The 16112-nt window shown below is 45.4% G+C and overlaps 2 protein-coding genes across 5 annotated transcripts in view; both read left to right on the top strand.

Annotated features, from left to right (window-relative positions):
- Positions 1-23: 23 nt before the first annotated feature.
- Positions 24-7036, top strand: nup43 (nucleoporin 43). 4 transcript variants are annotated; one of them, XR_008388002.1, is made up of 9 exons: positions 24-663; positions 774-896; positions 3217-3294; positions 3694-3856; positions 4542-4677; positions 5393-5544; positions 5701-5817; positions 5984-6527; positions 6704-6828. XR_008388002.1 is itself a non-coding variant. In XM_053644194.1 (8 exons), the coding sequence occupies exons 1-8, from the start codon at positions 544-546 to the stop codon at positions 6007-6009; spliced, it is 915 nt and encodes a 304-aa protein (XP_053500169.1). In that variant the 5' UTR covers positions 24-543; the 3' UTR covers positions 6010-6687. The 4 variants fall into 4 exon arrangements, 2 of the variants coding, with proteins under 2 accessions (XP_053500169.1, XP_053500162.1); XR_008388004.1 differs by lacking the exon at positions 6704-6828 and having other exon boundaries at positions 5984-6203; positions 6370-6687; XM_053644194.1 differs by lacking the exon at positions 6704-6828 and having other exon boundaries at positions 5984-6687.
- Positions 7037-7083: 47 nt separating this feature from the next.
- lats1 (large tumor suppressor kinase 1) overlaps positions 7084-16112 on the top strand; it is a 9863-nt gene continuing 834 nt past the window's right edge. Inside the window, exons 1-8 of the mRNA XM_053644176.1 lie at positions 7084-7461; positions 8093-8529; positions 9265-9415; positions 9811-11177; positions 12165-12747; positions 14312-14494; positions 14708-14814; positions 15669-16112. The exon at positions 15669-16112 is cut by the window's right edge and continues 834 nt beyond it. Of these exons, the coding sequence (XP_053500151.1) occupies positions 8194-8529; positions 9265-9415; positions 9811-11177; positions 12165-12747; positions 14312-14494; positions 14708-14814; positions 15669-16112 (3171 nt within the window). The 5' untranslated portion in view covers positions 7084-7461; positions 8093-8193. The remainder of the gene's footprint in view (positions 7462-8092; positions 8530-9264; positions 9416-9810; positions 11178-12164; positions 12748-14311; positions 14495-14707; positions 14815-15668) is intronic.

Genomic DNA, 16112 nt, shown 5'->3' with positions numbered 1-16112 from the left:
TTTTACTTAATATAATATTTATTTTTGTTTACATTTTTTAGCATATGTTCGTGGTTAGATTTCACTCAGCGATGCATGGTGAAGATCTGTTAAACATCGTTCATAAACATATTCACATTATCAAGGCGTGTTAGCAGGGACAGTATTTTTGTGTTTGTTTGTTTTTATTACCGCACATTTTTGTCTACGTAGAGCCACCGTAGTAAGCGGAAACCAAAAGGACGTTCGGACAAAACCACGCCTCCGTATTTTTGATTTTATTTTATTAATTTCATCATAACAACAGGAACAATAAAAAAAACAAGACTTATATCACGAAAACAATACACATAAAATATCCAAGCGCTAGAGGGGAAGAAAAATAAATAAATAAAATTATACAAGGTCACGCTTCCGTAATCCAGGATTGGCCGTTATTGTAACGCCCTCTTGCTGATTGGTTAGAGCACAAAATCCTAGCCAATCTCAGCGCAGGAGGAAACATGGGCGGGAAAAATATCGACTAGCATAAACCAAATTAAAGTAGGAGTCAGCAGGGTGGAAATGGACTGCATTAACGCGAAGTACGTGTCACAGAAGATAAGTAAGACGCGGTGGAGACCCGTTTTAGCAGCTGCGTTACAGCAGCCCGAAGTGTTCGCCACGGGGTCGTGGGACAATGAGGTGAATAGTGTCTAGACACGCGAGCTAACTTAGCTAGCAGGTGATGGACACGACTTCCGGTTTAAACCAGAGAAACAGCATGTGGCTAAAATGACTTCTGTGTGTTTCAGGATAATAAACTCTGTCTCTGGCGTGTGGGAGAGAATGAAGGCTACACCATGGAGGATGAACAGGAGGGAGAGCCGCAGCTGCTGTGTGAATGTGAACACGGCGGGGATGTGCTGGACCTCCAGGTGGGTTTGGAGCTCACGCAGGGTTGCCATCTGATTGGTCAATAAACCCGGAAGTGAATAGCGTTGCCAAAGCTTTTCAGGGGAATGTAGACAACACGTGCTCAAAAACCGTCTCCAGTTGACGTCATGGACTAACTTGTATATTCAATGAATTGTCATGATCATTTACATGTAGAAAAATATCTTCCAAGAAGGAAGATTTTCTGAAGACACATGTTTTATATAATAGTTTTATTAGTGCAGAAAATAACAGATTAAAACTAGATTAAGAAAATAGATTAATAATAAATAATTGCGCATTAACAAAAAGAAATGGTTGATAAATCGATTTTATTACTTGCAAAGAAGAGAGTTTTTAAAATGAAGTACAAAGAAGTGTGCAGGTAAAACAGACAATAGTGCTTAGTGATTGGTTAACAGAGGTGGGTTTGATGTGATGGGAAGTACTGCGTTAGTGTAACCTAATGATTTTTTCTGAGAACGCAGTAATGTAACGCATTGCAATGAAAATTTATGTAATTTGATTAGTTTCTGATGTCAATACAATTGTTACTTGCGTTACAAATTTATTGTTAAAAAAATCAGAATCAGACAGGGTTTACAGTAAAATACGTGGAACCACTCGTGTCTTATCGGCTGACGGCTCTCAATTCTGCCAAACGCTAGCTCACAGTCACTGTGAGGGGGAAAAATGGATAGATGCCAATTTTCTTTTTAAACCAGTAAAGGGGTTGAAACTGAAACAATAACATCCTCTGATCCTCTGTAACATCCTCTGAGAAGGAAAACAAGGCGTGTAAATGTCTATATGAGATCCAGTTTATGTGAACATGATCTGAGCAGAGCAGAAGGAAAGATAATGTACTTTGCATGGCACTGTAGCAGCTAAACCCATACAGTGATAGCTTAGTTGTGCCTTTTCTTCGCTAGCGACACCAAACTAGCCTAGTTAGGAAAGTCTGGTAGTCCTACAAACAGGGACAACACCCGAGGGAAGTGTTATGATAAATTCGACTTTTTCTGATCATACATTGAAAACATAAAATTACTGAAAGAACTGAGTTTCACTTTGTAGTATATTTTTATAGGTTTAATAGATTTTTGAAAGTAAAGTAATTAGTAGTCTGATAACTTTTTACATGCAGTAATCAGTAATGTAATCAGATTATAATTTTAAAGTAGTAATGTCATCTGTAGTGAATTACTATTTTGAGTGACTTGCCCAACATTGTTGTTCACTGGGCACAATGGCGATCTGTGATTGGTTGCTGGGAATAACGATGATCTGTGATTGGTTGCTGGGAATAACGATGATCTGTGATTGGTTGCTGGGAATAACGATGATCAGTGATTGGTTGCTGGGAATAACGATGATCAGTGATTGGTTGCTGGGAATAACGATGGCCAGTGATTGGTTGCTGGGAATAACGATGGCCAGTGATTGGTTGCTGGGAATAACGATGGCCAGTGATTGGTTGCTGGGAATAACGATGGCCAGTGATTGGTTGCTGGGAATAACGATGGCCAGTGATTGGTTGCTGGGAATAACGATGGCCAGTGGTTGCTTGCTGGGAATAACGATGGCCAGTGGTTGCTTGCTGGGAATAACGATGGCCAGTGGTTGCTTGCTGGGAATAACGATGGCCAGTGGTTGCTTGCTGGGAACAATGGTGATTGGAGATTGTGGGGATCAATGTTGATCGGGATTGGTCGTCGGTATCAACTGTGATCGGGGATTGGTCGCTGAGAACAATAATTGGTTGTTAGGAAACAATGATGGTCAGTGATTGGTTGTTGGGAACATATGCGTATGCAAGAGCAGCTCAGTCATGTTTTGCACAGTGGTGGTGACTCAACCGAACCTGTTTTCTCAACTCTCGTAACCAGCCGCTGTTATGCGACCGTATCAAGTGCAGGACAGTCTGCTCAAGAAGACAATGATTTTTGCTCATTTGAGTGAATCAGCTCAATAGTACAAGTATATTCTTTCAGCTCGCTTTTTTTTATTACTTGAAAAAGTTTGATAATTTGATCAGTGATTGTTCTTCTTTGACCATTTTTACCTGAAAATGAGCCTGGATTGCCAAAAATGCCCAATTTCTTTGAGAAACCTTTGACTGGTTGAACTGTTTACCTCCCAATGATCTCATTCAAACATAATCAACCCTATGTGTAATTTAACTAAAAGAGAGATGAAAATAATGTTCCATGTCTCTTTCAGTTTCTGAGCATGAGACTCAGGGTTGCCAGATTGGGTCAATTGTTTCTCATTTTTAATGTACCATTGAGCGCTTACGCCAGTGTTTTGTTTCCATTTCAGTTCTTAGATCAAGACAGACTAATTACAGCATCGTCGACCGGAGCAGTGACCATCTACAAACTCCATCCTGACAGCCAGGTATTAAAACCTCTTCCTTTTTTAACTATTTAATTACATATTACAACCACATAGTGCTTAGAATTCGTTAAAACTTTTATGTTGGTTAAAGCTTATATTCTGTATAGGCTGCAGGTTTCTATAGATTTCTGTTTCTTATATAGAGACTTGTATGGTGAGTTGTAATCATTGGCAAGTCTTTGTGCTGTAAGAGGAATAAAACAGTTCAGGACTTCCTGTTACAGGAAAATTGTCAACTGCGGGGTAGTAACAGTATCTCTGCTTTGCGTCAGGCCACATTACACCACCCCGTCTTTGATTATTTTCCTACAACAGCACTTCGTCGAGTGTTTTATTCCTTACTTAATATCTGCGTGCTGTAGGTAAAATAATTGCTTGTGTGCTTTCTGTGCAATCCAGACTCTGTCTGTGGCTCACGTGTGGGATCGGGCACATCATTATCAGAGTGCTAACGCTCCATGCACTGGAGTGGCGTGTAACAGTCCGGAGCTGGTTTCAGTGGGCGAGGACGGGAGAGTCGTCCTCTACAAAGCCGATCAGAGGGGCATCGTGCGCGTCATCGGTCGGTATATTCAATCTTCACAACATTTTTTTTTTTTGCCCCCCGATGTACAGGAAACTACTCTGAAACTACAACCCTAATTCCAAAAAAGTTGGGACGTTGTGTAAAATGTAAATAAATGCAAAAAAAAACACCCAGAATGCAATGCTTTGCAAATCTCATAAACCCATATGTTATTCACAATAGAACATAGAAAACATATCAAATGTTTAAACTGAGGAAATCGACCATTTAAAAAAAAAATTAAAAATGAGGTAATTTTGAATTTCATGGCCGCAACACGTCTCAAAGTTCAGACGGGGGCAACAGAAGGCTTGAAAAGTTAGTGTTACTAAAAATAAACAGCTGGAGGTTAATTGGCAACAGGTCAGAATCATGATCAGGTATAAAAAGAGTCTGTTAGAGAGGCAAAGCCTTTCAGAAGTAAAGATGGGCTCAAAATAAAGACGTGAAATGTTTCTACAAATTTCTTTGCTTTAAGATGTTCTTCGGTCGTGCTTAGTTTTGGGTCATTATTAATTAAAGCTGAAAGTCTACACTCCAATGACCCGCTGACTGCGTCATTTCAAGTCCACAGAGACGGTTTTGAAAAGTGTGTCGCTGTCCAAATACTTATGGACTTGACTGTGTAAACACACACATACTGTATATGATTTGCCATATGTTTTTCCAAATCTTTGCACAGAAAACGCAGACAGCAGCACAATCCATGGTGTGACGTTTCTGCGCACGACCGAGGTACTGACGGTGAACTCCATCGGACAGCTGAAACTCTGGGACTTCAGGCAGCAGGGCAGCGACCCTGCTCAGATCCTCGCGCTGTAAGACTACGACACACACACACACACACACACACACACACACACACACACACACACACGGGCACTTAGTGTTGAGAGAACGACAGCACCTAGCATTAGAAACATGTTTGAGGTAAAAGCATACAATTTTCATTAAAAGTCCTTGCAATGACGATAGGAAAATTCTTTCTACTGTAGTATTACACACTTAAAAATAAGGCATAGTGTGAAAACATTGTTTGTTCATGTGTATATTAAGTATTGCAGTATAATATTACCAGATACACTCCAAAAGTGCTCTTTTCCATCATCTTTCGGCGAGATGTACGTGTATCCGACATCCACGTGCACATCTTGAAGACACTCCCATCTCTGTGACTTTATTAAAGCAGTAAGCCACAAGGGGTGCGTGTGATGAAATCTATAAACAGTTGCCAAGCAACACAACAGGCAACGATGAGAAGATTCTACGGACACAACACTGGCTCAGCCAGATTTTACACCTGAAAATATCATAAGCAGAAATGGCTGGTTCTGTGCCAATAATTTCTACACACGCGCTCAGAAAACCTTACATAATAGACATGTGTGGAAATCTTATTCCATGGAAACAACCGTTTGGATTTGATTTTGTAATAAATTATTGTCCCCACTGTCTTGTTTTTCAAATTGCGGTATTTTTAGACTCGTATCATGCTGCGAAAATGTTGACGGTAACCGCTGTTTGTCTCCGCAGCACCGGCGACAGGGTTCCCTTGCACTGTGTGGACCGACACCCAAACCAGCAGCACATCGTGGCCACCGGAGGCCAGGACGGCATGCTGTGTATTTGGGACGTGAGGCAGGGCAACATGCCCTTCTCTCTCATGGAGGCTCACTCTGCGGAAAGTACGTCCGTGAGCCGTGCTCGTAATTCGTTTGCTTATCCGTGAATTCAATACACCTAGATATCACAGTCCCAGTGTCTTAAGTGTCAGAGATTTATATATTTCCAGGCAGTAACGCTGGAACTCGGCACTGATATTGCGTTGTTTTTCTGTATAGTGTGGGAGGTGCGTTTTCACCCGACAAACCCAGACCACTTGTTCACCTGCTCGGAAGACGGCTCTCTGCTGCACTGGGAGACCTCCTCGGGGTCTGACGCCCCCTTGTTCCTGCAGGGTGAGAGGAATCTGTCTGTAATGTTTTCCTGGGCTTCCAAATTACAGTGATGGAGGGGAAATAAGCTTTCAGACACTTCTGTTTTTATTTGATATGCCTCCAGGGTACACATTTATACGCACACGTCACACATGCTGTCTTGCTGAAATGTCCATCTCCTCCCTAGATTCAGTTTCTTGGCTGATGAGATGAACTTCTCCTCTAATATTTCCCAGTACATCGCTCCATTCACATTTCCTTCCATGTCCCAGTACCATCTGCAGAGAAGCAGACGCATATCATGATGCTCCCACCACCGTGCTTCACTGTGGATAACGGTGTTCTTAGGATCATACAAACAACCCTTTCTTTCTCCAAACGTGACAAGCTCAATTACTGCCAGAGAGGTCTATTTTTGATTTGTCTGACCAGAGGATAGTGTTTCAGAAGAATTCTGATTTCTCGAATTGCTTTTAGATGCAGTTCTCTGTTTCATGTATTTATTTATTTTTCTGCATGAGGTGTAAGAATGGAGATGATCGCAATGTTCCTCGCTTATCGTTCTCTCTGTAGCTGTTTCTGCTGCTTTCGGGTCGTTTTGCAACTCTTCGAGGACGGAAAAGACAATGTGTGTTAATGGATATATGCACTGGAAGTAGTATTAAGTAACAAAATCGAAACTTACTTCCCCTCGCTGTACATATTACACATTCGCAGGCTCGAATTTGGGAGTAAGTGTAGAGTCTTCTGTGTCTCTTTCCACTGTTTTCCATTACTGTTGTGACTTTAAAAAGCGTGACCTTTTTGAGATCAGAAGTTCACATCGTCACCAACTGCCTTTTTTTAAAAAATAATTATTATATATTTATTTTTTCTGTGAGGTTGATTTGCTCTTTCTGTCGGTCAGGACGCAACAGCAGCATGATGTCACGCAGCGCTACAGCTCCGGCTGGAGGAAACCAGTCCCTCATCAGCGCCTGGCTCAACGGAGACTCCAGCAAAGGCAGACTGGAGACCACACACATGCTCCCCAGCCAGACGCTCTCCGTCAACAGCCTGGACGTGCTCGGGCAGTGTTTAGTGTGCGGGACGGACGGCGAGGCAGTTTACATCCACAGACGGGTCCCTGTGTGACGTTCGGATTAAACTGTTCGAGTTTGATCATAATGAACAACTGTTTTTTTTTTTGTTGTTGTTGTTTTTACTGACTGTGTAATGCTCTTGGATTAAAAAGTAAATAAATAAATAACACTATGTTGTTGGTAGTTTTTGTGCGCGTGCACTGATGTGTGAAATAATGTCTCGTGCACCGCAGAGCATAAAGACTTTACGATTAGATAGAGTTTGTTTTTAAAAGACAAGATTAGAAAGCAGTTGTGGAGGTGTTGAGGACGGTTCAGATGAAGCAAAGCATTGTGGGAATTAGAGTAAAGTGCGCGTACATCCGGGTATTCTCATCCTCTCCACACTGACAGACACCGGCGGAGCACCAAGGCGACAGTGTCAATACAAAAGCGATTAAAAAAAAAAAACACACACCTCACGCGCTAATTAACTTAAAAAAAATTTAACTGGGTAATATTTCTACAATTTATTATTTCTGGAAAAGATATATCCGCTTTATAAATGTTCGTCCCAAACAAAATGGATATTCTTTAGTCGAGGGTAAGTGGCTTACAATTCGTTTTTTTTTTTTTTTATCCCAACAAGCTTCGAGGTTTTAGCTAAGCTAAAAGCTAAGCTAAGCTAATGTGTTTGTTGCTTGCTAGCTAGGCCCGACGGGTTTATATGAGCGATATTATTTACCTTTACATAGCTAACAAACTAAAAACAAACGTTTGAACGCGGTTGCGTGTCAAAACGAGTTTGCTTGTATTAATTTTTCGGGGGTGAGGGAATAAACCCACTTCGTTCATTTAGGCTAGCTAGCTAGCTACGTCGCTACAGCTGTAGCCTATTTATTAGCCGAGTGAATAGACAAGGCCATGTCTATTAGAAGTCAGTCATAGCTGACATTTAATAATTCCCACACCAGCTTGTTATAGATGACGCGAAAACTTAAAACAGAGTTTGTTGTTGCTGGTGTTTTGTTATTTTATCCATTGAAGTGGTTAACTAGTTAATTGGATCAAGTCAGCGCTTAGGAATGTGGTGGAAATCTTTCACCTGGCTCTTTCCCAGTCATTACTGAGATTAGGTAATGGACATGCTGGAGACTGGGTTTGCGATCACCTGGCTGTTTGAGGCTGTAAACCTTGATCTGGTCTGATGTTGTTTTCTTCACCTTCTTACGCAGGTGAATCAGGTTGTTAACGAACACCCTAGCAGCGGAGCACATCTGGAAGCCCTCCTCTCTCTCTGTTCACCTCCTTGGCTGGCGTAGTACATGTGCTTTTCATGAAGAGAGGCGAGAGACCCGAAGGATACAGGCAAATGCGGCCCAAGACGTTCCCGGCGAGCAACTACAGCGGCAACAGTCAGCAGATGATGTTGCACGAGATCCGGGAGAGCCTGCGGAACATCTCGCTGTCCCGGCCCTCGGACGCCGTTCTCAAGGTGGAGACCCAAGGGCAGCAAGGTCGCAGCACCAACCACAAGAACCCCCATCACAAAGCCCTGAAGGAGATCCGCGAGTCACTTTTGCCCTTCGCCAACGAACCCGGTCCTGCCGGGCATGCCCCCGAGGTCAACGTTCAGATGCTGCAGGAGCTGTTGGCCGCAGGGTTTGAAGAGGTATGATGTAGAACGGTGTTCATGTATACCTTTATTATTATTAGTGGTGGTATTATTGTGTGTAAACACATGTTGGCCAGGAGAAGAACGTTCCCTCGTCAGGTGATCGTTCGACATGCTTTAGGTATGACGGCATCGGTATGCGGACGGACGAGTTTTAGCTGTAGTACAGGGCTTCGAGAATCTCTGCTTGTTTGTTTTCAGCCACCACGTCGTTCTGCTCCCCTTCCTCATTCTTTGTGTTCATCTTCCAACCGGTTTAAGATCGTCTCGTGTTTTGAAATACACAATAACTATCGCACGCTATTCGACGGGTATGGTATTTTAACGGCACGTCGAACGCCCGGGTGGCGCTGGAGGCTACACGCAGTATTCTCGGTTCATTCAGTGAATAAATGTTTATCTTTGCAGCGAAGTAGCTTTGTTGTTCTGTTCACGCCCTGGTTTTGGATATTCCTCATAGCAGTATGGATGTTCCTGTGTGAATTCCAACAATGTCAGTTGCCCTCTAGCCCAACACCAAAACTAGACCAAAATGTTTACATTTAGCCATCTGAGAGTGTGTGTCACGAGGACTTTACAACATTTTGTAGATTGAAAATTAAATTTACGGTATATGTAAAATGAGTGTGAGAGAGAGAAGAAATAAACCTGTGTATCAGACAGGTCTGAACAGGGTCTGACCTCCCAAACGCATACCTGTTTATAAGCTTGTGTGTGTGTGTGTGTGTATAGGAGATGGTGATCTGGGCTCTGAAGCAGACCAACAGTCGCAGCTTGGGGGCAGCTGTGGAGTTCATCAGTAAGATGAGCTACCAGGACCCGGCGAGGGACCAGATGGGAGCTACAGCTGCACGCACAACTAATGCAGCCATCAAAGCAGCCGGTGGGTGCAGGTCACATGTCCACTGCCGAGCCAATTCACTCCACTCGTTATAAATACGGAACATACGGAGATACCGAACGTCTGATTAGTCTAGCGTGTGATTATGGAAACTGTTAGCTCTGAGCTTCAGTTACTTGTTACTTGCTACATTTATAGATACTCGTATCTCCAGTACAAAATTATTTGGGAGTACAAAAATTGACTCCCACGGACTATATGCACAACATAGTGTAGTGTGAGATGAAGCCACTCTCAATCTCCTAAAAGTCATTTACTACCTTCTTTACACACGCACCTAACGGCTCGTTTTATATTTGTGTAAATATGCTAATTGACTTGCTGTGATTACACCGAACAACATTTTCAGGCATTAACAGTGTGTGTTGCTTACACAGGCCCCTCGCACATTCAGCAGCCGGTTCTGCGGCGGCCGAGCTGGAAGGGCTCCAAGGAGTCTTTGGCCCCTCAGCGGCACAGCGGTCTTTACCGCTCGAACAGCCCCAGCCCTCAGCCTGACCTGCCTCGAGCGTCGTCTTTTCCCCAGAGTCATGCAGCTGGGGTTGGTGGTCAGCGGGTGAACCCTCTACCTTCCTCGTGGGATTCGAATCCTGCCACCAAACGCTACTCCGGGAACATGGACTACCTCACGCCCCGCATCTCACCCATCCCTCAAGGGCCGTGGGCCGAGAGCTACTCGAACCCTCCTGCCCAGGCGCAGCGGGGCATCAGCCCAGTGCCCATGGGGCGCCAGCCCATTATAATGCAGGGATCCGGGGGAAATAAGTTCAACTACCCGCCCTCCTGGCCCCAGAACGGCTCTGCGCAGGTAGACTACGGCATGGGCATGGTGGGAAGCGGCAGGCAGCCCGCCCCTCCCCCTCCATACCCTCTAGCTCAGTCTAGTGGGCACAGTCCCACGGCGCAGCAGATGCAGGCGTCCAACCGCAACAGTCACAACCTGGAGATGTACAACCTGGGTGTCCTGGCCCAGCCCAGACCTCCAACACAGCAGCCTCAGTCTTCCTCTGGAAACGGCAACAATCAAGATATTCCTCCGCCATCCTGGCCTCACAACATGCCAGCACGCTCGAATTCGTTCGCTAACGCTGCACCAGGCACACGTCAGTGCTCGCCGGCAGCCAGCTCGCAGCCCTCCGCTACCACCGTCACGGCCATCACGCAGGCGCCCGTGCTACAGCCGGTCAAGAGCACACGCGTTCCCAAGCCCGAGCTACACACAGCTGTGGCGCCGACGCACCCACCTTGGCTTCAGCAGCAGCAGCAGCAGCAGCAACAACCAGCACCACCGCCCTCTCCATATCAGGAACCTTCTGTGCCTGCACCGGCAGTGTCTCAGATGCCGGTCTCCGAGGTACCCAGCTACCAGGGTCCCCCGCCTCCATACCCCAAGCATCTCCTGCAGCAGCAGCAGCAGCAAACACCCGCCCCGTGCCCGGTGTATTCCAAGGAGGACGAGGGCGCCGAAGACGACGTGGACAACGACAGCACTTGCTCCAGCGAGCGTGCAGACGTCTCGGAGACCGTCCCAGGCAGCGCAGAGCGAGAAAACAAGCAGATTACCACGTCTCCGGTGCCTGTGCGGAAGAACAAACGGGACGAGGAGCGGCGGGGGGAGGGGAGGGTGCAGCTTTACTCGCCGCAGGCCTTCAAGTTCTACATGGAGCAGCACGTGGAGAACATTCTGAAGAACCACCAGCAAAGACTGCGTCGCAAGAAGCAACTGGAGAGCGAGATGCAGCGGGTTAGAACCCTCATGTACTTCCCTATGATCTTCCATTATTTTTTTCCCTCTTTTCCAGTCATGCTCTAAACAGGAGGCTCTACTCCACTCTCTTGGTGTTTGTTCTTTCCTCTTAGCACTCTTGCTTTTCCTCTCTATGGCAGCTGGTTTTGAGGGCGTAACACTTTCTCCTGCCAGCTAAATAGTCTGCACAGACGACCGAAGAAGTAAGGCTCTGTAGATTGAAAGCATGCGAACGTTTTTTGCAGCATGGAAAAAAAAAAGAGATTTATTTATTTATTTATTTATTTATCTTTGCGCACTACTGTTGCAGGAAACCGTGTGTCGCATGACTGCATGCTTTGCGTAAGTGGAATGCGAGTAGCCGATGCCTGGGATGGATTTATTTATTTATTTATTTATTTATTTGCGAATAGATTTAAAAACTCCTGAATTTCCAGAAATGTATTCTTGGCATTTTCTCGAGCGATTTCTTGAGGAATTTCCCTGGGATGATTTTTAAACAGTATTAAAGGAGTTCACACCTACGCTGGACACTTATCGGCTGCTTTTCGGAAATATTTCGCTCCGAGTCGTCTGTTTCGATAAATATTTTTAGGAAATAAAATGTTCGTTTTGTAATGAAAGAAATGAATATGTCGGCACAATTATATTTTTGTCTACGACATCGATTTTAAACATTTAATCATACACCTTCAGATCAAAAGGTTTTTAAGATCATGAGAAACATTTCAGTCGCGTGTCCACAAACTTTTGACCGGCTGTGTGTGTGTGTGTGTGTGTGTATATATATATATATATATATATATATATATATATATATATATATATATATATATATATATATATATCGCAGTAGAGGGTTAGTTGTGTTAGGGATGGATGTTTTTATGATATGAGCTGTTTTCAACAGGGTGTGTGTTGTGATATTCCAGTGCTTTGGTCGTGCAGATGTTTATTCGTTTATCCGTTGTATCGAACCTGCAGGTCGGTTTGTCCGAGGATGCCCAAGAGCAGATGCGCATGATGTTGTCCCAGAAAGAATCCAACTACATCAGACTGAAGCGTGCCAAAATGGACAAATCCATGTTCGAAAAGATCAAGACGCTGGGCATCGGCGCGTTCGGCGAGGTGTGCCTGGCGCGCAAAGTGGACACGGGCGCACTCTACGCCATGAAGACGCTGCGCAAGAAGGACGTGCTCCTCAGGAACCAAGTGGCGCACGTCAAGGCCGAGCGGGACATCCTGGCCGAGGCAGACAACGAGTGGGTGGTGCGTCTTTATTACTCCTTCCAGGACAAGGACAACCTGTACTTCGTCATGGACTACATCCCCGGTGGCGATATGATGAGCCTGCTGATCCGGCTAGGCGTGTTCAGCGAGGAGCTGACGCGCTTCTACATCGCCGAGTTGACGTGCGCCGTCGAGAGCGTGCACAAGATGGGCTTCATCCACCGCGACATCAAGCCGGACAACATCCTGATCGACCAGGACGGCCACATCAAGCTCACGGATTTCGGCTTGTGCACGGGTTTCCGCTGGACCCACGACTCCAAGTACTACCAGAGCGGTAAGACGAGAACGACCGAGCGATTTTTAAAGCGTTCGTCGGCCACTTTAATAGGAACGTTTGCTCGTTCATACATTTTATCCCATCAGCCAATCATGTTGCGGCAGCACGGTGCATAAAATAATGCAAGCGCCAGGTCGAGAGTTAATGTTTACTTCAAACATCAGACTGGAAAAGCATTCTCATCTATTCAAGCCTTTAACCGTCCAGTTCTAGTAAGCCCGTGCCCACTGTGACGTCAGATTCCTGTTCTAGGTTCGATGTGACGCGTGTTCTGAGATGCTTTTCTGCTCAGCGCGGTTGTAAACGGTGGACGTTTTGAGTTACCGTAGACTTCCCGTCAGCTCAAACTATCAGTCTGTCTGTTCTCCTCCGACCTCTCTGATCAACACGGCGTTTCTGCCTGCACAACAGGATGTTTTTAGTTTTTCGCACCGTTCTGTAATAATTCTAGAGACTGTCGTGTGTGTGAAAATCCCAGAAGATCAGCAGATTCTGAAATACTCAAAGCAGCCAGTCTGGCACCGGCAACAACGCCACGGTCAAAGAGATTTCTTCCCCGTTCTGACGTTAAATGTGATCATTAACTGAAGCTCTTGACGTAGCCGCATGATTTTCTACGTTACGTTGTTGCCACATGATTGGCTGATTTAGATAATCGCATGAACGTACAGGTGTTCCTATTAAAGTGGCAGATGAGTGTACGTGTACAAGCAGGTAGACACTGGAAAATAGCAGAAATAATATTTTCCTCATGTGATTGAACAGGAAGTGGTGAATTAAAGGGAGTTGTGCTGTGACTGAGAGTGTTTAGCTACGTTCACACTGAGCCGTGATTATGATTGACAGCAAAATGTGGCATGAGAACAGGAGAAAATCTACATGCAGATTGATCCTGTGGGAAGAGCTGTATTCTAACATCAACTGGAACATAGAGGAGAATTATATAACCATGGTTTTATATTTTCAAAATATTTAGATACCGAATTGAAAACCATGTAAACGCAGCAATAATTTTAATTTATGCAGCGGCCTATAGACCATTTAATTCATGCTTATATTCAAGAGGTGTAGCTGACCCAGATTATTATGGGTTATAATCCCCCCTCTCTCTCTCTCTCTCTCTCTCTCTCTCTCTCTGTCTCACTCACTCTGTCTCACTCACTCTGTCTCTTTCTGTCTCTCTCTCTCTGTGTCTTCCCCCTCCCTCTGTCTCCCTCTGTCTCTCTGTCTCCCCCTTCTCTCTCTCTGTCTGTCTCTCTCGCTCCCTCCTCCTGTATCTGTCTGTCTCCCACTTCCCTCTCTCTTTCTCTCTCTCTGCCTCTGTCTCCCCTTTCTCTGTCTCTCTCTCTCTCTCTCTCTCTCTCTCTCTCTCTCTCTCTCTCTCTTTCTCTCTCTCTGTGCCCCCTCCCTTTGTCTCCCTCTCTCCCACCTCCCTGTCTGTCTCTCTCTCGCTTTCTCTCTCTGTGTCTGTCTGTCTGCCTTCCCCTTCCTCTCTCTCTCTCTCTCTCTCTCTCTCTCTCTCTCTCTCTCTCTCTCTCTCTCTCTCTCCCTCCCTCCCCAGGTGATCACGTGAGGCAAGACAGTATGGATTTCAGTAAGGAATGGGAGGACCCGTCGAACTGCCGTTGTGGCGATCGGCTCAAACCGCTGGAGAGGCGAGCAGCGAGACAACACCAGCGCTGCCTGGCACACTCCTTAGTCGGCACACCAAACTACATCGCCCCAGAGGTGCTCCTGCGCACAGGTACTAGCGCCGTGTCGGCGTACACACTGCAGTAAAAACACTATATACAGCACTCAAAACTCTTATACACGCAGGTCACAAGTTTGTCTGGGGTGTAGAATGGGCTCCAATAAATTCTTCCTGATTAGATAAACATTTACGCACTTTGTATCGTTGTACAAGTTGCATTATACCATGTGAAGTGGAATTTTGTGTGTGTGCGCGCTATGGCAGGCTACACACAGCTGTGCGACTGGTGGAGCGTGGGCGTGATTCTGTACGAGATGTTGGTTGGCCAGCCTCCTTTCCTGGCTACGACTCCTCTGGAGACTCAAATGAAGGTGAGATATTTAAAAAACAAAACAAAATGGAGTACTGTAGCATACTTTATTATTATTATTATTATTATTATTATTAGGCAATTTGTTTTTCATGATTCATTTTACAGTTGAAGAGATACATTGTATCTTTTAAACAGCCATTAAATGTCTATCCTTAGACCTACAGAGGCTTGCATAAGTATTCGCCCCCTTTTAAACGTCCACAATTTGTATTCTTAGTGCTACAAGCTGAGCGAGATTATATGTCACGAATCTACACAAATATCCCATGACATCAATATAGTTATGTGAAATTATTTACAGTTATTTTCAAATTGCCAAAAACAAGGCATATAAATAGTTGCAATTAAAGTGTCACATGGTCTTCTTATAAATGTTCCTGGAAGAGCCCAGAGTGTGTTAGAGACACAATAAAGCTATTAAAGCAAGTCCAGGACAAAGTTATGGAAAAGTTTCAATAGAAAGTCTATGGTGCAAACGCAGCTCTGCCTAGAGGAGGATGTCCATCAGACGTCACCGACTGGGTAAGGGGAGCGTTAGTCAGACGAGAGCATGACGTTTTCTTTCGATAACGGTTACATGATGTCGATTTTTTTCATTTCGATATATACCCTGTAATATAACACGCACACCGTGTCCTGTCTTTTAAAATCGCTTCTTAAATGCCCAGTGTAGTCCTCGTGTACATTCGGTTTCCGAACCTGCTTCTGAGCACGTTTGAGTTGCGCTTGCAGACTTGTTGCCATGGTTACTTTGAAGCTTTCGAGAACGGACGGCTCTCACCGACTCGGTGTCTGATTAGACATCCGTCCTAATATATTTTACGTTTGTTCGCGCGTCTCGCCCTCTCTCAGGTGATAAACTGGCAGACGGCGTTGCACGTCCCCCCTCAGGCCAAGCTGAGCGCCGAGGCGTCCGATCTGATCGTGAAGCTGTGCCGCGGGCCCGAGGACCGTCTGGGAAAGAACGGGGCAGACGAGATCAAAGCGCACGGCTTTTTCAGGAGCGTGGACTTCAGCGTGGACATGCGGCAGCAGCCGCATCCGCCGCCGCACGTACCCAAGATCGCCCACTGTACGGACACGTCCAACTTCGACCCCGTGGACCCCGACAAGCTCTGGAGCGACGACGGCAACCACAACGACACGCTGAGCGCCTGGTTCAGGAACGGCAAGCACCCGGAGCACGCCTTCTACGAGTTCACCTTCCGCCGCTTCTTCGACGACAACGGCCACCCGTACAGCTGCCCCAAACCCATCGAATACGAGGACTACGGAGAGGAAGACGGGGACGAGCTC

This window comes from Ictalurus furcatus, chromosome 2 (genome assembly GCF_023375685.1).
Source record: "Ictalurus furcatus strain D&B chromosome 2, Billie_1.0, whole genome shotgun sequence".
Lineage (NCBI taxonomy): Eukaryota > Metazoa > Chordata > Actinopteri > Siluriformes > Ictaluridae > Ictalurus > Ictalurus furcatus.
Note: the sequence above shows the minus strand (reverse complement) of the source record. Positions and strands in the feature narration are given on the sequence as shown.